Source organism: Labrus mixtus, chromosome 17 (genome assembly GCF_963584025.1).
Source record: "Labrus mixtus chromosome 17, fLabMix1.1, whole genome shotgun sequence".
In the NCBI taxonomy this organism is placed as follows: domain Eukaryota; kingdom Metazoa; phylum Chordata; class Actinopteri; order Labriformes; family Labridae; genus Labrus; species Labrus mixtus.
The window spans coordinates 23,866,540-23,891,547 of NC_083628.1; the positions used below are offsets into that span (position 1 = coordinate 23,866,540).

At 40.2% G+C, this 25,008-nt stretch overlaps 3 protein-coding genes across 8 annotated transcripts in view; 1 reads left to right on the forward strand and 2 right to left on the reverse strand.

The window, feature by feature from the left end:
- Window positions 1-2,280: 2,280 nt before the first annotated feature.
- On the reverse strand, window positions 2,281-10,106 carry LOC132992189 (bromodomain-containing protein 3-like). 3 transcript variants are annotated; one of them, XM_061061371.1, is made up of 11 exons: window positions 9,791-10,106; window positions 8,522-8,856; window positions 6,883-7,020; window positions 6,065-6,200; window positions 5,156-5,256; window positions 4,825-5,061; window positions 4,607-4,735; window positions 4,308-4,493; window positions 2,960-3,078; window positions 2,595-2,869; window positions 2,281-2,500 (listed from the first exon to the last, which is right to left on the reverse strand). In XM_061061371.1, exons 2-11 carry the CDS (start codon window positions 8,708-8,710, stop codon window positions 2,400-2,402), a joined length of 1,611 nt encoding a protein of 536 aa, XP_060917354.1. In that variant the 5' UTR covers window positions 8,711-8,856; window positions 9,791-10,106; the 3' UTR covers window positions 2,281-2,399. The 3 variants fall into 3 exon arrangements, with proteins under 3 accessions (XP_060917354.1, XP_060917353.1, XP_060917352.1); XM_061061370.1 differs by having other exon boundaries at window positions 4,825-5,064; window positions 9,809-10,105; XM_061061369.1 differs by having other exon boundaries at window positions 4,825-5,064; window positions 9,791-10,105.
- Window positions 10,107-10,364: 258 nt separating this feature from the next.
- wdr5 (WD repeat domain 5) lies at window positions 10,365-16,115 on the forward strand. Its single transcript, XM_061061867.1, has 14 exons — window positions 10,365-10,543; window positions 11,597-11,708; window positions 11,964-12,072; window positions 12,386-12,459; window positions 12,556-12,645; window positions 12,838-12,927; window positions 13,019-13,102; window positions 13,190-13,245; window positions 13,914-13,960; window positions 14,076-14,151; window positions 14,550-14,583; window positions 14,915-14,989; window positions 15,171-15,258; window positions 15,632-16,115. The coding sequence occupies exons 2-14, from the start codon at window positions 11,631-11,633 to the stop codon at window positions 15,730-15,732; spliced, it is 1,002 nt and encodes a 333-aa protein (XP_060917850.1). The 5' UTR covers window positions 10,365-10,543; window positions 11,597-11,630; the 3' UTR covers window positions 15,733-16,115.
- Window positions 16,116-16,775: 660 nt separating this feature from the next.
- The window catches only part of rxraa (retinoid X receptor, alpha a), a 109,576-nt gene continuing 101,343 nt past the window's right edge, over window positions 16,776-25,008 (reverse strand). For all 4 annotated transcript variants that reach the window (XM_061061866.1, XM_061061864.1, XM_061061863.1 and 1 more), the window contains exons 9-11: window positions 23,430-23,521; window positions 21,530-21,635; window positions 16,776-21,173 (exon numbers count right to left, since the gene is read on the reverse strand). In XM_061061866.1, the coding sequence (XP_060917849.1) occupies window positions 21,026-21,173; window positions 21,530-21,635; window positions 23,430-23,521 (346 nt within the window). In that variant the 3' untranslated portion in view covers window positions 16,776-21,025. The remainder of the gene's footprint in view (window positions 21,174-21,529; window positions 21,636-23,429; window positions 23,522-25,008) is intronic.

The following is a 25,008-nucleotide window of genomic DNA, read 5'->3' on the forward strand; positions in this document are numbered from 1 at the left end:
TAAAGTTAAATATCATGTTTTAGAGGAAAGTACAAATCTCTTCTCCAAGCTTCAAGAGGGAAGCTTGAGATGTTGACATGTACAAAGTCCATTTGAATATATGCAAGGTATCAGTTACCAAAAGAATACAAACAAAATCCAGATCATTTGATGGAATGTTTGAAGCTTAGTCTAATTAATAGCAAACAAACCATTAAGACAGCTGGGGGGAAAATACACACAGGGACCTGTAGGTTTATTGTTGGGGGTCTTTTTTTTTTTACAAATGACATTCCCTGGACTCTCATCCATGCCTCCAGTTGGCTTTCACACATTCATTTTTCAAGACGGGTGTGTAGCAGAGCAATGTGTCCATCAAATACTTAAAGGTAAACTCCCACACACTGTCTAACTTGCAAACAAACATTTATTGGCAACTTTTTTGGTACTGGATCTTCACCAGGCAAACGGTTTGTTAAAATGCAGGACATCTTGAATAGGAAGTGACTACAAGCCAGCAACCAATCAGCATGATGACGTCAGCTTTTTGGTTGACAGCACACACACCAAAACTACCCGAAGCCTAAGAGAATATTCTAAACAACAACCATCAAAAACAAACAACTTAATAAAATTAAAGTCTGGACTTTTTCAAGTCTTTTCAGTAAGATTTGTTGCTTCTGGAACATTCTTAGGTAGGGCATCAAAAAGCTGCATACAAAAAAATTATAAATGAGTTTAAAGGGGGCAAAAATCAAGTATTCACAAGTATAATGGAAAGGAGGAACCTGACCTGTTTCCACGTTCTCAGTGCTACACAGTATAAAATACAATTATTTATTAATTTCCCTTGCTGATATAAAGAATCATACTGCCTTCATTATTCACCTCATTCTCATAAGAGGCTGAGTAGGACTTTGAGCATGCTTCTTTCAATATTAACTAATTGGTTAAGGAATTTTGCATTTTGCAGAAAATACACTTTACTAACTTTTATGTTCCTTAGTAACTTCACTCTCTATCAAACAATTCTACAATTCACTTAGCAGACACTTTTATCCAAAGCGATATATATCAAAGTAAGTACAACACAAGCAAGGATCTAGAGAGGAGGAAACAATGTCAGTAAGATCAAACGATCAGCTTTGAGTCTGATTGGACACACAGGTGCTGACAGGAAGTGACCAGAGGCAAAGCACAACATTGAGGGCAGTTCTTGAGAGCTCTAATAAGTATAGAAACCATCCTAAAATTGCCATTATCAAACAAAACCATTGTCATCATCAATAATATCATTAAGGCCGTAGGTTTACATGAAAGAGCTGGGTCTTTAGCTTTTTCTTAAAGGTGCAGAGGGACTCTGCAGAACAAATGGAGTTTGGAAGTTCATTCCACCACCGGGGGGCGACAGAGGAGAAGAGTCTAGTTAGAGACTTAGGACCCTGTTGTGAAGGTTGGATCAGACGCCTTTCATTGGCAGAGCGTAGTGGGCGGGAGGGAGTGTAGACCTGGATCAGAGAGTTAAAGTAAGGAGATGTTTTTGTCGCTGTTTTGTAAGCGAGCAGCAGAGTTTTAAATTTGATGTGAGCAGTAACTGGGAGCCAGTGTAAGGAGATGAACAGCGGAGTGACATGTGCTCTTTTAGGAAGGTTGAAGACCAGTCGTGCTGCTGCATTTTGTATCATTTGCAGAGGTTTGATAGTGCATGTAGGAAGACCTGCCAGTAGAGAGTTGCAATAGTCGATGTGTGATATCACAAGAGCCTGTACCAGGAGCTGTGTAGCATGTTCTGACAGGTAAGGTCTGATCTTCCTGATGTTGTACAGGGCAAATCCACATGACCGCTAAAGCTGCATCTAGGACTGGAAGAAGCTGAGTGAACCAATCACACAAACTATTCAGACATGTGTCCTTAAAACAGTAGAACAGCAGTGACCTCTTTTGGAAAACCTCTTCCTTGTCTCTTTTATTTTTGTGACTGAATAAACTACATTTGTAATTCATTGTAAGATAAGCCGTCGCTAAATGTCCCCGGTCACAACACTAAGAACTGTGAATTGACACAGTCGAATGTTAAAAGAATGTATCAGCATTTCTATGAAGACTGTGAAGAAAAAGGCCTGTGCTGTAATTAAACAGGATGAAGATAAAGAGCTGACGGAGACAGGATATTGTTTGAGACTCAGATGTTATGAGATATGCACTAGTCCTACAGGCCGCTATATTGTGAGTTTCCAGAGTGTGATAAGAAACACAAGAGACGGATATTGCGCTTTATGAAGACAGTGAGCCACACTGAATACAAAAACATTTTTTTTAGAGAAGTTTATTCCTTCACATTAAAATACAAACAATACAAAAATAAAGTGTTGAACATCTTTTTTAAACAAAAGATCAAATAAATAAATACACTATGTATCTTACAAGTCACAGTCTTCAGCACTGGAGTCACCGGGGCTGTTGCTGGTAGAAGTGGAGCTGCTGTGGCCCGTGTTGTGAGAGCCTGCTCGACTGCTTTTCTCTACAGGTGACGGGGAGGTGAAGGAGGCATCGTCATCAAACATGTGAAATGATTAAAAAACAAGATGGCAGGGGGGGGAAGTTTTCATACTCACTTTGATATTTCTTAAACCTCTTGGAGAGACAAGCCTTCACGTATTGTTGCAGCTGGCGCAAAGTGGACGACTTCAGCGTCTCAAAGTCGATCTCGAACTCTTCCGGGTTGGTTTCGCACGTCGAGGACTCGAGCGACTGGATGATCTGGACCACGCGGCCCAGCTTCATGCCCGACAGCCGATTAATGTCCAGGCTCAGCTGGTGCTTCTCGTCGTAAGTCAGCGGCAAAGATTCGTCATCTGAATCCCAGTCCGCACTGCTTTTCCACACCTGCCTGAAATGTGAAAAAAAAAGAGTCAAACATCTCCGTGCACAAGAGTGGTTCAGCATTTAAATAGTTAATTGATGATTCACAACATCCTACCTGGTTTTTTTTGTATTGCCTTCATTCAGCCTGCTGTCTTCTGTCTTTTCTTTCCCCTTCTTTTGTTTGACTCCAGGGACTTTAGAGATCGCTGCGAGCTGTTCATGAGCCGCTTTAAGCTGGGAGAAGTGTCAACAAAATCAAGTTAGTTTGGTTACAACAGTAGTGTTAAAAAAACAACACACCAAGGAATCAAGTACAAGTATAAAGGTAGTTTCTGCCATGTGGTAGACTTGGTAGTATCAGCGTTGTCATTACCTGGAGCTCACATCAACAGAGCCTGGGTCTGTTTTGGTTGCTGTGGCAACTAAAGGGCCATAGCATTTATTAGCAGGGCATAGGGTCATCATTGGGATGAGGGGTGTCTTAAACGAGTGCTTATCCTTTTATTAGGATACGAGTATCTAGTGTTCATTTCAAATCTGTGTGCAGTGGATGTGAGAAAGATTAGAGACAACAAATATTCAAGGTGTAAGAAGTACATTTGTAAATGGTGTAAACTGGTGTTATTAACTTTCATCCAAAACATGTTTACCAGCGTGTGATGTATTGTCCATTCGTCTATCCTTCTAATAGTTCATTTCAGTCCTTGTTAGAAATTCAAATGCTACATTTGAGTGACTCTGCACATGTTACTGCTGATGACAGGGCTCAAAGTAAAACATAAATCCTGAGCCTAAGGGGTCGAGACTAATTCAATGACAGACATGCTCGCACCTGCCTGCACGTGCACTGAGAGCTGATACCAGCAACGGAGCAAAACTAAGAGATGCAGATGCAAACTAAGAAACACATCAGCAGCAAGCTGCTGCACAAAATATGAAAATACATCGTTTGAAGTTTGAAGTCTTTTGCCTGCACAAACCTAACAGCGAACACTCAACCACTTGCATGTAGTCCATTGGTCTTAAATGCCGATCATATGGGCGGAAAAATTCACCTGGACAGCGCCTAGCATTTTATGCTGCATTGCTAGATCCCTGTTGCCAAAACTGGCCCTTTAACCCGGTTTCAGATTGGCTAGTAACATTGATTATGGACATGTTGAGAGTGAGAGCTGCGTTACTCGCATACCATTGCCAGGTGAACTCCATGGATTGAACTTCATCAAGTGTGTCCACAAAAAAATCTCACATGTATTTATTATTTTTTCCCCTCAGTCTCACAGCGGAGATCCCAAACAGTATCGGAATACTTTAAGCCCTGTGATGATTGAGAGACACTGAGAGACATGAAAAAACCTAAACTGTGATTAGGTGAGTACAGATTGTACAGTTTAGATTTTGAGAAGTAGACACTGAGAATAAATAATATTGTGAGTTACAGATCTATCCATGTAGAAACCTACTTGTTCATGCAACTCAGCGATACGGGTGGTCCGCTCCTCTTCTGAGTCACATTTGTCCAAATTGACACTTGTGCTGCTCAAACCCGCACTGCTCAAACCTGCAGCGCTCAAACCCGAAGCGCTCATCAGTGGATTCAACTCTACTGGCTCATCTGGCATCTTTGCAAACATCCTCTCGAACACACCCTGAAGAAGACACAAGCAGCACGACCATAGAAGCATGACGTGACACAGAAAACTGAGACGCAGAACATTTGACATCTTTCTTTTATTATTAGAGGTAATAAGTCGAGGCTCACCTGAAGTTTTCTGGCCATAGCAACAACCTCTTGGTGTGGAGGGTTGTATTTGTAGCAGTTGGAAAAAATTAACCTCACGTCTGCTGCGAAGCTCTGTGCGTCCTGGTACTCTCCTCCGTTCATCTTTTTCTGGAACATAAAAAGTTATCACAATAACCTTCATAATGAATACAACAAAACCCACTGATAAAATCTATATGTAATCAAACGGTTCAGACTTTAACTGTGCTGAGATCCATGGGGTATTTGATGATTTCATGATAATCCTTCAGCTGCAGAGCTTCAGCATCCACAGGCTTGTAGAACGGCCAGGCAAAGCTTAGGAGTTTCTTAGACAGCAACTCCTTCAGGATATTTCTGCAATACTTGAGCTGTTGGCTTTCTTGTGGTTGGAGCCCCTTGTCCTCTGAGCCCTTCTGATGTTCAGATGTCTGCCTTTTCCGTTTCACCCCTTTCTTCTTTGTTGGCACAAAAGAGGAAAATCCTCACAGTAAGTTCTGATTTTATAAAAAACATTGATTGAGAGTTGAAACACAATCAGGGACTCACTTTTGTGATGGGCTGCGGTGGTCTGGGCGAGTTGCTGGGGACTGGTGGAGATGTGGGTTCGGTCGGTGATAAAGGTGAAGTCACAGTGTCATCCTGCTTACCTTTAATATGTTGACACAGATAAAAGGAAATAGGGAAAGTAGAAACATATAAATAGCAGTTTATGAGGGAATATTGAGACTTTGTTTGACTAAAATGGAAAAACCAAGCTGTCCAGCTGTGTTCTGTTAATCCGCTGTGCAACATCTACCTCGGGGGTGTTTACAGGCATTGAAAATAAAATAGCTGATTGTCCCTTTTAGCACAGACTCGGGGTGACATTGATGTTCGTGCAGGTTGAAATATACACCCTATACTCACATAATAAAGCCCACTCAAAGACAAACAACAGCAATGACAGTCACAATGTTTTACACACCTTAAAATGCTTAATTCAATCAAAGCTTAAATATCAAGGAAGATCTCAGTGCAACTTTTTCACTTAAGTCAAAGGAATGCACGCTGGGGTGGCATGAAAAACTGAAACTGAGAGCAGGGCCAACATTATGTTGTGTACATTTCATGAAATGTCTACATTCATTTATTCTATTTACTAATGACCTTAATAAATATGTTTTACATTAGAGGGAGAAAACTAAAGAGATTTATGACACACAGTATTTATGTTAACCTCATTTGAATCAAATTGTGTTTTTTTCTTCTTTATTTTTCCTCTCTCCTCCAGTCACACATCTGATTCGTCCTTTAATCCGTGAGCCGTCTAAACCTACAGCAGTCTGCTGGTTTGTTGAATTCATGTGACCTGATCTCTCAGATTCTAATTCCTCCGTCCTTTACAATAACTATATCACGTAAGGAGCATGTGAAGTAGCCCCTGTTTGTATTCCTGTCGTATAGTAACATCTGTACCTGGAGAGACACTTTTTTTGCCCTTCCCCTTGGCTGCGTCAGCAGAAATCTCCACCTCCCGCGGAGGCATCATTGCAACTTTTTGCAAGAAAACCTTTTCCAAGGCGAGGGACATCATCACTATGTCATCTGTAGGCTAGAGCACACGCACACAGGGAAACAAGAGATTTAGTTTTGAGAGGCATAACGACATGTATTATATATTATATGCAGTGTTTCCCCTACCATTATATTAGGGGGGCTATTTGGGTGCATCACTATAAAACAATAAAGATGACATGACACTGATTTGTATACGTAACAGATGTAGACTCTTTGTCTAGCAAACTGTTGTTGACAACATATGGTTTGCTCCTACACAAATAAAGACCTGCTACAATTTAGATGTTTCACCATATAAGTTTACAGCTTCAGACACCCAAAGTAGGAGTGCTAACAGGTAGTAGACAGACTTAGGCCGTGTTCACAAAGTTACCAAGATGAGCAGGTGAGCACACTCTCACCAGCGGAGGCCTGGGTGTGTGTGTGTGGTTGTGTTTGACGGACGCACACACAATAATAAAAAGTCCTTAAGAAGCATCAGAAAATAAAGTAGTCTGCTTAGTTGACTTCAGACTTTTCTGAGCATGTCTCTCTCTCTCTCTCTCTCTGCCGTTACTCAGGGGATGCGCTGTTAGCATGCTGCATTCAGGGGTGCTCAGACAATGAGAGATGCATTCAGGTGCGCTCAGAAACGGGAGTTGCAGGAACAACTGCCCCCCAGAGCTCTAAACCTAGGGGAAACACTGATATGTAACATATAAACCAAAGCTCCTCACCTTATTATAGATGTAGCAGTTTGTGAACATGGTGTTGAGGTCTTGCATACAATCACTCGCACTCCAGTAGTAGTTGTTCTCTAGCCGTTGCTTGATGGTTCCTAAGTCCATGGGAGACTTTATGATGGTGTGATAATCCTGATGAAAGAAGCCAACATATCAGATAAAGTCTTACTATTAGTTTTCTTTAAAGGGCACCAAAGTCTGACATTTAACTGACTTGAATCTTTGGATCCTGTATATCATGGTGCGTTAAGGTTCATAATAAATCTTAAGGTATCATCATTGTACATCGTATGATTTGAGTTGGCTGGCCTGCATTGTCTATGTGTAGACACAGTCACTGGCATGTCCTCCTTTATTAGGCTATACTGAAAGCCACTGCACACTGAGTCTGTTTATTCCTTAAAAATTGAGGTACGTAAAAAAAAAACATTTTACTAACTTTGTCATTATTTTTTAAGGAACTAGTTTTTGATTTCCTGCGTTTTTTTCCGCATCCATCCCTGTTTTTGTGTTCGTGCGTCTGTAGCGTCTGGACCTCGAACATGCTGTCAGCATCAATTGCTTCAACTGATGATGTTCTTTTTTAATGTGTGGTTCCATAATAGAGAGCAGCGTATCAAACTGGACCACTGACATCCTGAAATACACCTGGGAACGATCGGGAGAATTCTGCAGCTCCTTTATCGACTGGTGAAACTCTCCTCGTTCTTTTCTTTTTTTTTTTGTAGACGGACCCTGTTTTTTGTTTTTTCTTCAAAGAGTGATAGAACCACAAAATCAACTTCACTGCATCCATCAATTTTTCCCAAATTGCTAATTTTTGCAATTATTGGAAAAATAAAAGCATCTGACTGTGTGTAATGTTTTTCCCCCTGGAACAAAACAGACTCAGTGTGCAAAGGCTGAGTCTGCTTCCCTCATTACTTGTGTAATTGGCTTCATGTGAATATTGCTGCAAGCCAAAGTTTTTGCTCTGTAATCCAGTCTCAAAACGTATTGTTGTTATCTGTTTCCAAAGTGCGTCTTGAAATGGTAAAAAAAAAAAAGGAGTTTCAGGTATGATACTACTGCAGGATGATCTGTGTCTGAGCTGATCTCTTCAAATCTTTTAAAAGTAGATTGAAGGTGTTGGAGGAAGATGCTTCAGGTTCTAGATGCTTTGAATAATGACTTTCCTGCTGTGACTCAGGATATACTGATCTGTGTTTTACTTCTGGAACTTCTTTATTGTGCTGCTGCCCCTCTTGGCCAGGACACTCTTGTAAATGCTGAAGTCCTTAACTTTAACACTGACAAGGTTTTATACATAAAGGATAATTCTAGGTCATTCTAGGTTTTCTTCTTGTCGTGTTTTTGACTTTCACTATGAAGGCATGTGATTAACTACATCAAGAAAATCCATACAAAAAGGAGGGTATAGCAACTTGCCTAATTGTTATTAAAGTGCTTAATTCATAATCTTTATACTGAGTACATAAATAATAAACCTGAGCCTCGAGCCTGTCTTGGAATTTGAATTGCCTTTTTCTGGATTATCTCAATAAATAAAAAAAATGAAGAATAAGCACAACATGCTGAAAAAGTGTACTAATGCGTCTCAGTAAAAGAGTTTAGAGAATATTAAACTACTCACCGGTAGTCCAAGTTGGACTGCATCAACTGGTTGGTGAAACGGCCAGGCGAACTGGTGCCGCCACAGGGATTTGATCACCACATTCTGCATGAACTTCAGCTGGTTGGTCCTTCGACCCGGTGATTTAGGATTGGTCACCTCAGGAGGTGGAGGATTGACAGCTTGTGAAGGGTGCTGGACCCCTGACATGATGATCACGGCTGGAACAGCCTGCTGTCTTTGATGGTTTCTGGTATCTTCTGTGAATTCTTCTTGCTTTCGTCTGCCAGCTCACTGAAGGCTCCGAGGGAAAACCAGGCTCCTTCATTCATAAGTTTCAAGCAAGACAATTTGATCTGTAGACACAAAAAAAAAACAGAGTAAAGGCAGTCAGATCAAATGAGCAGATTTAAAGACTCAGATTACAAGATATAAAACAGAGTAATAGAAAATACAGTTTGAACAGCTCACATTAATGCATCACCCATGCTGTTTATCATTTGCTGCTGTATGATATTAAACTATGCATGTGTGTTGGATTCGTGATTGCTTAGAATTGTGTTTCCATACAAGCCAGGGAGTGACTGAAATATTTGTTAGAATTATATTTTAATGACAGTTTTTATACATAGTAGTTGTTTTATTATAGCAAAACAATATTGTCTCTGAATACCTGCGTTGTTTATCTCACACATAACACCTGGAGCAGAAAGCTTAGAGAGGCTGATGTTAGTGTGATATGTGAAGCTTGATATTTCTGACCTGTTTTTCTCTTTCTGTAGAGAAACAGTGGACACTTCTGCAGAACAATGACTTGTAACAGTGGAAAATGTTTTTTCATAGACAGTGTGCAGATTAATTTATAATAATAACAACATGTTACAGCAATAAAACTAACCAATTGGAGTTTTGTTTTTATCGACCACGCGTGATAATAAAAGCTAACATGAGACTCCCTTGTCATAAAGTATCAAACATGCTCCTCACCATGTTATTAAAACATAAATTCACCTCATGTTATGGAGGAATGAGAAGTGGTAGTAATTATTGCAGGGGGGCTAACTTTCACTGTTAATTGTGTATTATTAGCTTTATGTTATTAAGCTAACTTAGCTGACGAAAGCGGAGGCAGCACAACATAAAAAAAAGTCAAGTTGCAATTAACACAATTAGAAATGTTGGTAAGCATGATTTGTTAGTTGGAATAGTTATTAAAAGTCTTGTCTGAGAGTCTTTACTTTAAGGGTGTGAAGTCAAAGCACGATGTTTTTTCTTCACTTCACGACTTACCTTGCAGCTTAGCGTTACCTGCATGAAACTACGACGTGTCTTTGATGTTTGTCCGCGGACGATGGAGAACTCCCTGCTCAGGACGAAGATACTGGAAATGTTACAAACTGGTTTAATAAAAAATAAGAAATAAACTCGTCGGGACAGAAGTTCAAGCGCTGTTGAAATTCACGCGACAAGCAGAGCAAAGTTACAAAGCCCAGTTCACTACTGAGTGACTCTCAATGGGAACTTTTGGGCTAAAAACTTTCTTAGGAGCAGATAAAACCTGCAACATGGTATTTTTCACTCCAACCTTTTATCATCCTGGCAGGTTGTCAACAATGTGGACAGCGCCACCTAGTGTGCTGGAGTGCGTTCATACCGATATCTTTAAACACCACATTGTAGTACAGATTAAATTATAAAACATCTATTAAACATAACATTACACTATTTTCAGTAGAACAAATACAAAAAAATGATTAAAGACGAGTCATGATTTTTCAGTACTAGTGACAACATTTATCTTGCGTTTGGCGATTTTTGTCCCTCAATAGTTTCCGTTGTCTCATTGGCTAAGACGCATGCGCACAGAAGCACAACCATACCACTAACCACATTCCCCGCTTCTCCTCTGAGCAAAAAAAAACCCAGGCGCAAGCCAATTGATTTCTACGTTTTCAATGATCGTCTGAGGAATTGTTCGGTGTTTTTTTTTGCTACCAATCTCAAAGCAGCAACAAGCTATCCACGGCGCTGCATTAAATCCCCGTAAGTATCTGTTTTGTGAATGGTTTCTCATTGTTTGAATGGAGGGCCCCTCCTCTACAGCTCAGCCGGTTTGTCAACAGCATCAATGCTACATGATCACACTGCCCATTAGCTCCACTAAAACCAGTGGATTAAACCAGTTAAGTCTCTATATGTGACGGGCTTCACTTCTTTAATGTTGGATTGAATGTGAAGTTACAATAGGATGATTTATAATTGATCAGTTAAGACCCTTTGTTTGTCTTCCTCCTTTTCTTATTAAATGTATTTAAAGTAACTCAAGTAAAGGTTAACATTATCATTACGTATACCTACTGCTCTTATCTACCGATGTGAGATATGATGTCTTATGTAATGTTGTTCAAATTAATATGACAAGTAGACGTTTGTAATCTTAGTGCTAAGCTAACCAGGCTACATGGCAGGTTAAAGGAGAAAACATTACGTAGTGTTTGACTTTAATCCAAAGAGATATTTATTATACGACGAATAGTTTCAGGTTGTAAAGCTTTAAATCTACTGTAATATACACATGATGTCAAAACACTCTAAATCTATATTTTACAGTGGTTGTCTCCTTTATTCTAAAGTACTCAGTTTACTGCACATTGCACATTTCAACTTTACTTTTTCTTCAATTTTATTTTATTTACCATTTTGTTTTGTACCTTTTGCACTATTTAGAATTTATTACTGTAAATATAATTTATCTTATTTTACCTCATTTTATTTGATCTATTTGACCTTATTTTGGTTGTATTGCACCGTGGGACGGAGACAAACGCAATTTCGATTCCACTGTATGTCTGGCATATTTTGAAATTGACAATAAAGTTGACTTTGACTTGACTTACAATCTGACTGTTCACTTGTCACGTTTGAATAAGTGTAAATCTTTGACTGTAAATCTTTCAACCCGGCTTCTTTCAGTGTCTTAAAATAATCCTGAGATAATATTGCAATACATGATACCAGTAGTCAAACATGAATTGTCAGTGAATGTAAAATAGTGCAAGAAATTCTAATAGTATTTTTGTTTCCCCTGTGTGTCAGGAGTGTACTCAACAGATGCTCTTCACCTCTCACAATGGCAACAGAAGATAAGAAACCAGACACAGACACAAAACCTCCAGTCGTACCATCAGCATCTGCCAGTCAAAGCAAGGTGTGTGTGTGTGTGTGTGTGTGTGTGTGTGTGTGTGTGTGTGTGTGTGTGTGTGTGTGTGTGTGTGTGTGTGTGTGTGTGTGTGTGTGTGTGTGTGTGTGTGTGTGTGTGTGTGTGTGTGTGTGTGTGTGTGTGTGTGTGTGTGTGTGTGTGTGTGTGTGTGTGTGTGTGTGCGTCACATTCTTTAATTAAATGTTTTCTCATTTAGAGATTTTTAAATTCTGTGTTTTTTGTTTTTTTTAATTGCATTTACAGTCTGCACCTGCCAAGCCAAACTACACCCTGAAGTTCACATTAGCAGGCCACACAAAGGCGGTGTCCTCCGTCAAGTTCAGCCCGAGTGGAGAATGGCTCGCCAGCTCATGTGAGAGTTTAATTCATTTCTTTAGATTTTCACTGTTTCATTCCTCTGCAGCATACAAACTGTAAAATAATGGCTGCAAAGAAGAATTGTTTTGTCTGTGTATTGCTTTGCCTTTTGTTTCTCTGTTATTATTATTTTGTCATATGATAAAAAAAAAACAATACATTTTCTTATTTGGTAACTGAAGGCAGAGAGAATATTTGGCATTTTATCTTAGAAGATACCTGAATTAATTTTTTCTAAAAGTGAAATACCGGTATATTTGATTGACAGTGAACCTAGACTCATGAAAGTGTATTTGTTTTGTTTTCAGCCGCTGATAAACTCATCAAGATCTGGGGAGCGTACGACGGCAAGTTTGAGAAAACCATCTCCGGTCACAAACTGGTGAGTTCTACACATTCATCTTCACCGCTGCAGTCTTTTTGCTCTTTGGCTGTGTTTTTTTTTTAAAGAATGGAGTTCCTCATTTTGACTCTGTAGGGTATATCTGACGTGGCCTGGTCCTCAGACTCTAACCTCCTGGTGTCTGCATCTGATGACAAAACCCTGAAGATCTGGGACGTCAGCTCGGTAAGAGAGAGGAAACATTTTGCACGACTGTCATGTTTGTGACACTGAACGTGACAACACAGGCATGAAGAATGTATATTACATCCACACTCACTCTTTAACTTATCTGTTTGAGTATTTTTAAATCACTGTTTCAATGTCAGCTTTTAAACATCTGGAGGTTGTGTTTCCATCTCTTTTTCCTCACCTCAGGGGAAATGCTTGAAAACTCTTAAAGGTCACAGCAACTACGTATTCTGCTGCAACTTCAACCCCCAGTCCAACCTCATCGTGTCAGGATCGGTGAGTGAGAAGCTCGAGGCGGGAAAACTTGCAACATCCCAAAAAAAAAGTCTGTGCAGAGAGAGAAATGCTTTTGTTGTTCTACTTCCAGTTTGATGAGAGCGTACGGATTTGGGACGTGAAGACGGGGAAATGTTTGAAGACATTGCCAGCTCATTCGGACCCTGTTTCTGCCGTGAGTCTTCTTTTATTTCTCTTCTTTTTAAATGTTAGATTCATAAACTTTGCATCATAATTTACAATGATCTGCCTCGGCTTTCAGGTTCATTTCAACAGAGACGGCTCCCTGATTGTGTCCAGCAGCTACGACGGCCTTTGGTGAGAACACACTCCATCTATTGAATCCATGTTCATCTGAAAAACAGTTTAAGATTCGACCATCGTGGCTCTTCAGACACCGTTCAGTTATCATGTTATTTTTTTTATCAAAACAAACGAGTCCACCTCACATTTATTGTCGGGCAGAAAAACGCCGGCTGTGCGATCGGGAGCGCCGACATGAAGCGTTTGTGCGCTGAGAATCAAAGCGCTGCACGTCCGTCCTGTCTCTATGACAACAGCCGCTGTGTGACCGACACCGCTCTGTCCTGTATTTGAGATCGTTTTTTACCCCACCAGACGTGGAGAGAAGAGGATGTAGGCACAAGACACGATCCATAGGAGACAAAAATATCCTACTTTTCAAAAAGAGCGTCAACAACGCCTTTCTGAAAAGTTAAAGGATTATCAACTCCAAGTACGGTATTGGAGCAGCCGCAAAAAAAAAAAAAGGCTGAGCGCTTGGAAAAGATGCTGGGTGGATACGGGGTCTTATAGTACGTATTTGTCAAGTGGCCAATCAGAGGGAAGTTTGTCTTTGACAGAGGAATAAATGTTACTCCTCTGATTTCTTATTGTTGTCTTTAGTGTCTGCTTCTGACTGTTGTTTCTGAAACCTGTTTATTCATCTCTCATTGATTTAGTTTGTTGTTTTTTTACATTCTCAGCCGAATCTGGGACACGGCATCGGGGCAGTGTTTAAAGACACTCATAGGTAAGATACCACAGTATGTGTTCTGCTCTCAGACCCTGTGGACAGTGATGATTTATTTCTTATTATTCATTGTTCAATGTGCTGCTCACTTCCTGTTCTTGTGTCCATGTTACAGACGATGACAACCCTCCTGTGTCCTTTGTGAAGTTTTCCCCCAATGGGAAATACATCCTGGCAGCTACATTGGACAAGTGAGTGTGAATCAAGTTGTTTATTTATTTTACACATCTTCTCCAGCAGGGGGCAGTATAACACTATCACTATTATCATTGGCTGCAGTTTAATCTATACAGAGATAATCAAATACATGCTATAAAGGATTTAAGTGTCATTGTTGGACTTTTTAAAAACTTCTTATTTAGAGAGGGTACAGTGAGTAGAGTCAGAAACCGAGGAGAGAGAGGGTGAGGGGAAAGGAGCCATAAGTTGGATTTGAGCCTGTGCCACCCTCTAGGGATCAGCCTCTGTACATTGGGAGAGCACAATAACCACTAGGCCATCAGCACAGATGGAAAAATAGTTTCAGCATTTTTAGTCTTGATAAAATGTTTTCATGGAAAGCACTGATTTATCTGTGATTACTTTTCAGCACGCTAAAGCTGTGGGACTACAGCAAAGGAAAGGTAGGAGCAACTTTTAGAATTCAAGATTTAAAGAAAAAAAAGTTCATCAACATTTTTTTTTATTCTTGAATAAAGTATTTATTTAGTTTTTATGTGAATTTGTATCATTTTCATTGGTAATAAAAAGTTTAAATGAATTTCTCTCCAGGCATCTAAATCCTGTTTCTAAAAAAATAATGATTATGTTTTAAGTAAGATTGCATTACAGGATTTAAACTAATCTAATTTGTTCACATACATCTTAAAATACAGCAGCTTCTCTCGGTTATATTTGTGACCGTGTGATACTGATAAGTAACGTTTTTGATTTCCTCTTCCTTCTACATTTCAGTGCTTGAAAACATACACAGGCCATAAAAACGAGAAGTACTGCATATTTGCAAATTTCTCTGTCACCGGTGGAAAGGTAAAAACGCTTGTTTGTTCTAGCACAGTAACAGTTGATGTTAAATGTATTAAAAATGTTAAATGAAAAGTTGTTTCTATATAATACCTTACATTTTGTTTCTCCTTTAAGCTTTAGAAATAGTTGTTCGGTGTCGTGTCATGCTGTTACTCACCCATGAATTCTTTTGACTCTCTCACAGTGGATTGTGTCGGGCTCCGAGGACAACATGGTTTATATCTGGAACCTGCAGACAAAGGAGATTGTGCAGAAACTCCAGGGCCACACAGGTACATGGACATTGGCACGTGTACTTTTTAAGATTTATTTTTGGGCTTTTTGGGCCTTTATTGGAGAGATAGGACAGTGGATAGTCGGAAATCAGGGAGAGAGAGAGAGTGGGGACGGGAACCACAGGTCGGATTCGAACCTGGGCCGCCCGTCTTGAGTACCACAGCCTCTGCACATGGGGTGCAAGCACCAACCATTACACCACCAGTGCCCTAGCTCGTGTCTTTTTTTATGTTTGTAAGCAAAGATGAAAGAAAACAGAGCACCATGCAGCTCATCAGTCTCACTTTAAAGAATAAAAGACGATTAGTTTAAACGATGGGAGCAGACAAATGTAATATTCTTGACATTTTCTGTTCTCGTCTTTTTCAGATGTCGTCATTTCAACCGCCTGCCACCCGACAGAGAACATCATTGCATCTGCGGCGTTAGAAAACGACAAAACCATCAAGCTATGGAAAAGCGACTGCTAAGCCTTCTCAGATGTTTTGAGCCATTCATATTTTCCTTCTTTTTTTTTTTTTCAATTTTTTTTCTACTTTCTTGTTGTAAGAGAAGAGGACTCGTTTTCTAACGGAGAGCTCCTGCGGGGGTTGCAGAGGGGCTTTTCAGGTGATGAAATTCAGCAAGCAGAACCAAATGAGACCCATCAGCCAAACACAGTATCAAATAAGAAAAAGCAGACGCTGCACTGGGATGTTGTCCTGTTGTCACATGTTTGTTTATGAAATGGTCTCTGTGTGGATACTCTGCATCTGGTGCTACTGTATCTGTGACACTGCATCATTGACCGTGATGTCACTGCTTCATACCAGCTCTTCTGTATTTGTACAATAAATGTCATGCTTAAGGGGTCTTTCTTTGAGTTCTTTTTTGCCTTTTGAATTTGTCTGTTTGATTGTGTAATGCCGTCTTAGTAACTTTAAAAGTAGAGGAGTGATTTTCCCCACCAAGAATTAGTTTAAAAAGGGTTAAAAAAGTCTTTAATTTATTTAAGTGGTGTCTTTTATCCCCCAAAAGATCCCAAGTGCTTTGTGCCAGAACAAGATCCACATTTAAATTCTTTATAAGGGGAAAGGATCAGGATCTGAAGTGGAGTTAGGAAACACGTTGAACAAAGCAAATTGATTCAAAAATGTCGGAGAATGATTCCCCAAAAAATCCAAATGTTAGACATTACCTTCTCTTTAAGGAATGCATACGCCCACCTGTCAAAATGTCTTACTTTTACAGTTTCCAACAGTGACCAAATGTGTGTTGTAGGATGTTTTTTGTACATATATTGGCATGTATTGTTTTTTTTATAGCTGTGTATGTTTTGTTCTCTGCTCGTCACAGACAGCAGGCAGCGTCTCTTCTCTGTAGTTAACCCTGGACCGTGTCTTTATGTTTGCATTGGACGGCTATAACTTACCTGCTACTTAATAAAAACATGTTTTTGTATGTTTCATGCTACTGAGTCGTGAGTGAAAGTCACATGTTATATTCATCTTTAAACATCAAGAGTCCACTGTCATCACTTTGAAGTTTTTTTTTTTAATAACCGTTTTTTTCTGTCCATGAAAGATAGAACATTAGAGAACAACCCACAAAGAACAGATGACAAAAAAAATCCATCTCCTTAAAAATAGACCAAAAAAAAAACAAAATCATGAAAGAAGACGTTCTTGCAGCGACAGGTTGAACATGGCAAAGTAAAAGCGAAAACAGTTACCGAGGCGCCAAAGCAAAAAATGACTTCTGTCGCTTTGAATTTTCAATCTGAAAATTGTCTCTTGCCTCGGCCGAAGAAGCTTTTCCACAATGTATACAACAGCCCACAGAAGAGAAGGGGAAAGAACAGAGTACACAAGCGAGGGATAAAATTACCTTTGTACAAAAATAGATCTTTTTTCCAAGTGTTTTTTTTTTCCATCTTTTTTTTTTCTCACTTGAACATTTATTTTCCTGTCTATGCAACAAAGAAAGCAGTGATTGTGTCACAAGCTCAGCTTTTCCTGATTACACTTTTTGAACACAATTGCAAAGCAACAAATAACATTTGAGGGTTTAAAGTCTGAACCTGTTTTTTCCTCTTTTTTTTTTTTATTCTCTTGAGGTCGTAGAAACTGCTGGAAAGCTGGTTGTTTTTTTTGTTTTTGTTTAGAGCTGCTGCGTTTCTTGCTGGTTAATCAGGACTCATTTTTATAAAGTCAGGCTGAAATCAAAAAAACAACACCTCAGAAATGTGTGAGAAAAAGAACATGGTAAAACTCTGAGTCGAAGAGAACACCTGGGTGTGGAACGGTTTGGTCTAAAAAGACTTGTCTCCCTCGTTCGATGTCGGAAATACTCGAGGAACAGCTCTGTCGATATATATTTATAAATATATACACATATACATATTAACAAAATAGAGCTTTATGTTATAAAGCATTCATGTAGCTAAGCAGTCTATGTTTCTTAAGGTCAACCTTAAGGTTCATAGTCTGTATATTTCTCGCAGGGGGAGTGAGCTTGTACATAAACGTCCACCTTATGGCTTAAGATACCTGCGCTCATCCATCACAGTAAACTAAGAGGAGGAGACATCACAATTGAGGGCATAGGAGGATTATTTGTTTTGAAGTTGGGTCACCAAGTCAGATAATGAACACTCAATCGTTTGATATCAGCTTCAAATTGGGATTAAAATCTATAAATTCCCTCAAAAAAAATCATCAGAGTGAAGCTTCTCTTTGCTGTAATGAGTGCAACCGTCGTTTCATCAAACACCATGTAGAATTTGTTTTATCCAGAATATAAATACTGTAAACTGAGCTCAAATTGGCAGTCAATACTGTCACCTGGATAGATGATTTAAATACAGGCCACCTCCATCATTCAAACAAGTCAATAAGTCATACTGAAGTTATTGCTACACAGACTCTTGAGGTTTTGTCTAAACCCGAGGAAACGATGATGGGATCGCTGTGAGACAAGTGCCATCTTTTTGTCTGATTAAATACTTGTAGAAAAATTCAAGTAATGATGCAGCTCTGCTTCTCTACCACTAGAGGGAGCTCACAGCTCTTAAACACTCTAACAGTGTTGTGTGTTGTTGTAGTCCTGCGTGAGGTGGACAGAGATCACAGATGTCTGAGAGTCACTTTTAGAGATTCATTAAAAAAAGGCCAATGTATCATAGGTGTTATGACTGGAGTCAACCGCCCTATGGAGTCCTGATGGTGCCACTAGAATAATCAGACTTTCTTTTCAGACATAATAATTATTAAAGAAAATGCAAAACTGAAAAAAACAAAACAACATGAAGCGGAATACAGTCCAATTAGATCTTCGGTCACTGCTCCTGTTTTTTTTTTTTTTATCAATCACAAGATGGAAACTACACATGAACCTGAACAAAAAAAAATCTTTAAACCCTTTTTAAGAGTTCAGAGTTACAGATTGATCATGAATGAATTAGTTAAAAAAGTAGGGACAGATCATTTTTATTTGTAATATAATTCTACATTTTGTTATATGGGAATTTGAATGCATAATTAAAATGCAATCCAATGCATATTTTATTAAATCTTTGAATTGATTCCATTTAATATAAATGTTTACTTGAACTGGTTATTGAAGTGGCACTCTCAGGACTCCATACATGCCAGTTAATGAAAGGTAGCTTTAATCATAGTGTTCACTTTATAGTGTCGGGTGATTTAGTTTTCTTTTAGGCATTTTCTCACATTACACTCAGCAACAGTTATCATTTAGCATGGGTTTGAAATCTGCTGCACTCCACTGTTTTGTAAAACAATAAAGTAAAAACCAATATTGTTAGCGGTTTGTTTTCTGTGTATCTGTCCAGAGTGCAGAATGACTATCATATATCTGAATAGTGAAAAAATAACCTATATAAGACATTTACTCCAGACAAAACACCAAACCCACACCTCCCAGAAATGTGTTTTCAAAAACGTATCAGACCTGTTGGAGCCAGACTAACATGCAACCCGCTCTGTAGACAATCTTTGGAAATGCACTCGATGCATAGTTTTGCAGCAGCTGCAGCATTTAAAGAAAAGGGGAAAAGCAGAATATGAGCATAAAGCATATTTATACACAACATGGAGATATCTAACATTTCAGTTGGATGTGAATGACACTTGGTTGTCCAGAGAAGTGCAGAGAGAGCGAGTACGTGTGCCTCTGAGGAGGAGAACTATTTAGGCATTCCTGATTGGGCCAAATTCCAACTCAGAGGTCGATTACATCAACATCAGCTCTCCGATTAGGAACCTGACTCCACTGTCATGAGGTTAAGTGCCAAGTAACAAACAAATAAACAAAGAATGGCTCTGCTGCAACAACAAGCACTATCCGGCATACTGAAAATGGTTAGATGAGTGTCAAAGACTGAAGGTGAGAGGGATGGAGACGGAGGTAATAGTGCATCGCTGTTGTTCAAATTAAAAACTGATAACATCAATACTGTATATGGTTGTAACTTTCTGTACAGGTAGATATGAGGTGATTTGAAAAGCTAACTCCTGCTGCCATGAGCGGAGGGATTTCTGAGTGTGGAGGTGTAAATGGTGTGCTGAATTCACATGAAATGAGAAGTGGAGATGTTTGAAAAAGGGACAGAATGGGGCTCAGAGGGCCAGCAAAAACCACAACACATCCCCGCAGACGAGACTGTGTGCTCACTTTACAGCCATCCAAGATCGTTGTGATCGCCTGTGAGGTTTTTCGGCATAGCCAGTTGTTTAAAGCAGAAGAGCAAAGATTGTTCCTGCCCCCTGCTGGTAGCCTTTCAGAGCATCATGTAGCATGAAGCTAATGTATGGCTAATTTACAACAGCCTGTGTGCAGAGATTGTACATAACAAGCTCTCCAAACTCTTGTTCAATCAGATAGCATTAACCGACGGGCTGATTAGTGAACGAGTATGTCGTCCTCCCGGACGTTGCACAGTGCTAATAGAGTAAGACATGGTTGGATCTGTTGGAATTGGGCAGACCTGAGGTTTTTGGAGCACTTGCAGTCTCTGTTAACCACCTCTGAATTCTGCTCCACAAAAGCTCACACTTCAAAAAAACTGCTAGTGCAAGACCTGACGCGTTTCAGTCGAGTCAGGCAGGAACAGACAAGTTCCTTTTTGAGCAGACATACTGTCCCCCGCCGTCCCTCCCCAAAAAAGAAGTCCAGTCCTGAATAAGAGAGAGAGAGAGAGGGCTCAAGTCCAAGTCTAGACGGCTTGAGGCTCTCCCAGTCCACGATTGTCCCGATCACAACGCTGAGTGTCCAAAAATGACATCACCGCTGTTTTGTTTTTTCAATATACCTGCAAGCAAAACTGTGGCTGTTAAACCTGATCATCTCAGCTTTTTTTTTGACAAGGTGTACGTAAAACAAGGATGAAAACGATGGCTCAATGCGTTTTTTGTCCTCTGTCCGACCTTATTTCAGTCCACTGCTGTCACTCGTGTTGCGGTGAGATTTTCATATATATATATTTCTTATTTATATATTTTTACAAGGTATAAAACCGACCCAAAGACATGATGAATTCATGTTTTTTTGCAACACATCAAAGGGAGCCGAGGAGAAAAGGGAACGAGGGAGGATGGGAGAAAGGGAGAGGTTCTCCATTCCAAGTCCCCACGTGATTTGTCCCTTGTTGGAGACAAGGTTTTTTTTTGTTGTTGTTAAAAAGGACCCTGCTCCAGATCCAGGGCTGGTGGGAGACATGGGGGGAGGTGGGTATAGGAGTGGAGAGCTCAGCCCACTCTGCTATTATGTCATTTGATGCGGGGCTTCTAGCATCTCCATGAGGAAGGTGTCGATGGGCGTGTCGCCGATGAGCTTGAAGAAGAACAAGTGCTCCAGACACTTGAGGCCGATGGAGCGCAGCGCTGGTAACCGCAGCAACAGCTTGGCGAATCTGTCACATCACAAGACAAGAAAAAAGTTGTATATATGTGTTAGGTCGGTTAGGGAGGGATGAGAGGATTATCTGGGAGACAAACAATTAACACACTGACATTATTCAATCATCAATGAGTGCAAGTACACATCAAGTCTGCTGATGTGCCTCTTGTGTGTAGGATGGAAACATTAACTAAATGAGGGTTTGTGTAGAAGGAGATTGGTGTTGATAAAATCTCATTTCAAAGAGCATGGGTTGCACTTTTAGAAGCTTATGAGTCACACTATTTTTGTATTTGTCTATCTGTAGAGTTAAACTCAGCTCAGAGTCTGGGGATCTGCACACACTCATTTCTTTGTTTGTGTTCATACCTGCCAGGCTGCTCGGGGTATTTCTGTTTGCAGTAGGCCTCTAAAGACGCGTACACTTTCTCTCTCAGAGCTTCTACCTCGCCTGGGTTGGACAGACCTTTAGAGTCTGTTGAAACATAAAAAAAACAACAAGTTAGAAAACAAACAAAAACACTTACAAGCAACAAGAAGAGGGATCCTGAACATGCATCATAGAAGTTCTGAAGCTTTTATCCCGACATGATTAGACTGGAAGGTGTTACATGAGTGAACGCCCCTTCATTGTATTCCTGGAAATGCATTTGCTCATGTACAACTTGCAACATTAATTCATAAAGAATACAAAGTGTGTTATTGTGAGTAAGGGCTTTAAGGGGCCTTTTCTTCCATCCATGTGTCTCGTATGTATCGCTGACTGGACGATAAGTAGAGCAAAAAAAAAATGGTTGGAAGGGGTTTCCAGGGTCATGTCCTCAGGGGCCCCTTGCAGTGATGCATGACAGAGAGATGAGGCGGACTAACTTGAATCCTGAGTTTTAACCCTGCAGACTCATGGAGGACATGTGCCACCTCATTCTGGGTTTCTCCAATTAGGACTGTCATGTCCAAGCTGTGCTAAATTAGGCTTCAGTGGAGGAGCCCTCTCTGATAGACGACACAAACACGTCATTGATTAAGATTTCTGACGGACGGAAACATTGCACAATTGATCAACAATGAATGAACATTTGTTGTTAATGGCTGGACTTGATCACACAGTGTGGGAAAGGAAGGGGCTGAGGGTCTTTTGAGCCTCGTCGCCACCCCTGTCCTCCAAAAAGCCTCCAGCTTCTGCTTTCTCAGTCAGGACAGTCTAGCGCACCCCTAATTAAAAAAAAGGCGCCAGGCCGAGAAGCAAAAAGCGGGGCCACTAGGCTTGGATGTGACCCGGACACAATGTGGAACACAGAGGATCACTGTGTCTATGATGAACACAATGACAGTGGCACCAGAGGGACGGAGGGAGGCTGCCGCACTGAGTCATTAAAATCTTGGGTCACATTCATGGTTCATGGTTTAGAATACTTGTGTGCATACTGTGGTGTTTACATACATAACTGCACACTCACAGAAGGAGTAGCACATGCCTAGACAATACTGGATGAAGTATTATGAAGAAAACAGGAAATGCAGTAAGTCTTGAAACAATATTGACCTGTTTTTGTTATTTATTTAATTTTGTTGGTGTTGTTGTTTTGTTGTATTCCAAATATGAAAGCCTGACTGATATGAATGAAGGTCAATAAAACAGCAGCGTTCAGTACGGGAGGGTTCTGCGGGTGGTGGGTGATGCACCCTGCAGTCAAAAGAAAGCCACTGGTATCCTCTGATCCAGAAAGATCTTGATGTACTGTCCCACTCGAAGTTCTCTGTGTTCATAGGCATGGGATCACACCTGCATCACCAGGTAACTTGGGATCTCTCCTGTCCTCAAGTCCTCCCCCTTTCTCTTTCTCTGAAGTTTTTCATCTGTGTACTCGTGTCCATAAAGTATCCTCTTCTATGCAGAGTAAACAGCATGTCATAACAGCTAATCAGAGCGCTGCAGGCACAAGGACATGTGGTGTGCCAAAGCAGTGCCTAAATAAATTGCCTTATTGACAGTAAAGTATAGCACTGAAACAAAATTCTTATGTCAGCAGTGTTGTGGATGCTTAGCATGCATCTTAGTGACCCTTTAAGTTATAGCTGTTTTAGTATCTTAAATGTGTAAACCATTTCCCTGATGAGCTCTACTTCACTGTCAGCTGATCCCTTTTAGTTCAAGGTAAAATTTTAACTTGAAAACAATGAAGACGTTTGACAATATCAAGTGTAAACAGCTTTAGATGCTTTTCATCTGCGGTAGCAAAGAAAAGCTGGAATAAAAAGTGAGCGTTACCTGGGTTGAAAAGAACTATCGCTCGAAGGCACCCCAGTTCTGTCTTATCCATCTGCATGTCCCTCATCTTTGACACCAGTTCTGTGAGCACTCTGCAAAGAGAGAGACAAAAGAAACATAGAAAACAAAGTTACATCTTTTTAATAAAAAAAAATCTGAGGTTGGTTCAATCCGTCGTGGCTTCTAGACTTTTTTTTTGCATGATATCTGACCTCAGGAGTGCCAGAAAAGTTTAAGCTCACAGGAAACATTTGAGTTTAATTGGTACACTGAGCTTCCCACTGTACAAGTTATCCAGACTGGGACATTCAAAATGTGTTTTTAACGGCTACCCTGCTCACAAACAGGTACACATAACTAGTCTCTCAGCCCACAAAGGCACTGTAATATCAGTGGAAAAGTTTTACAACTCTACAGAGTATATTTAGTACATGATTTTTCATAAAGGGAAAGCCACAGAGTAAACACAAGCTGTAATCTAACACCAGCACTCCCACTGTCTGTGTGTGACATCACTGGTGCGAGTGTTGGCGTGTGGAGTCACTCGAACTCCTCACCCCTCTTTGACTCGGTCACACCCTCTCCTCGGCACTCTGTGTTTCCCCCTCTCACTCTCGTTTTTTTTTTTCTTGCCTCGGATAGTAAAGTCAATTGTGGCTTTTAGCTCATTCTAATTCAATTTGCTCCAAGCAGGAACAACAGGGCTATAAAAGAAAGAGAGAGAGAGAGAGAGACAAAAAGGGAGAAGAAAAGACTCAAGTGTTTCACTTAATCTGTGTCTTTATTCGTGCGGTGAAGAGAGAGAGAGAGAGAGAGAGAGAGAGAGAGAGAGAGAGAGAGAGAGAGAGAGAGAGAGGAGTAGATAAAGAAACATTATCAGATCTCTGTGTCTAACTGTGTGCCAGTTCTTGTGCATGTCCTGTGGCTGTGAACGCTGGTGATTGAGAAGAAAAGCTATCGATCAGTGGGGGAAAGAAACAAAAGAGAAGAAGACAGAAAGAGTTTGATGGTTGCTAACGGTTACATTGTACACTGTTCTATTGTATCTTAATTGCAGACAGGTATGTCTGATTTAAAGATTTATGAAATACTTTCTATGTGTTCTGTTTTGTTGCTTTTCAGACTCAGTCTCCCTCAGCTCAGCTCAAGGTGCGATGCTGCTGAACAGACACCGCAGACCATCTGTCTGTCTGTCTGTCTGTCTGTCTGTCTGTCAGACACCTGGAATGTCAATAACAGTCACCAGGGTGTCTACTCCTGCACACACTCCACTCCACTTGAGTGACTTGTCTATGGATTTTTATGTCTTTTTTTGACATTTTCTGAGCTGAGCTGTTCAGTGTTTCTGTGTTTCCTCTGATGCATACAGGTGTACATATTTAATACACTGCAGTCAATCAATAGCTCCTGTGCTGCTTTGCCTTTTGCAAAGTGCACTCGTGACTTTGATTGTAGGTGTTATAATTCACAGAGAGAAACCTAAATGTCAGAGGCCATGAACCATGAACTCACTTTGTAGGAAAAATCTATACATTAAAGGAGCGATCAGATTTGTAAATAAAGCTTTTTTAATAGTTAA

What these genes read in the sequence shown, in the direction of transcription:
- LOC132992189 (XM_061061370.1), bottom strand. Translation starts at nt 8,710, where the DNA reads ATGTCAGGGGTCCAGCACCCTTCACAAGCTGTCAATCCTCCACCTCCT. An exon ending in ACTGCTACATCTATAATAAG is followed by an intron (nt 6,201 to 6,882) that starts GTGAGGAGCTTT and finishes CGTGTGCTCTAG; the next exon opens with CCTACAGATGACATAGTGAT. An exon ending in CAAAAAAAGTGTCTCTCCAG is followed by an intron (nt 5,257 to 6,064) that starts GTACAGATGTTA and finishes AACATATTAAAG; the next exon opens with GTAAGCAGGATGACACTGTG.
- wdr5 (XM_061061867.1), top strand. Translation starts at nt 11,631, where the DNA reads ATGGCAACAGAAGATAAGAAACCAGACACAGACACAAAACCTCCAGTC. An exon ending in CATCTGCCAGTCAAAGCAAG is followed by an intron (nt 11,709 to 11,963) that starts GTGTGTGTGTGT and finishes TTGCATTTACAG; the next exon opens with TCTGCACCTGCCAAGCCAAA. An exon ending in ATTCGGACCCTGTTTCTGCC is followed by an intron (nt 13,103 to 13,189) that starts GTGAGTCTTCTT and finishes CTCGGCTTTCAG; the next exon opens with GTTCATTTCAACAGAGACGG.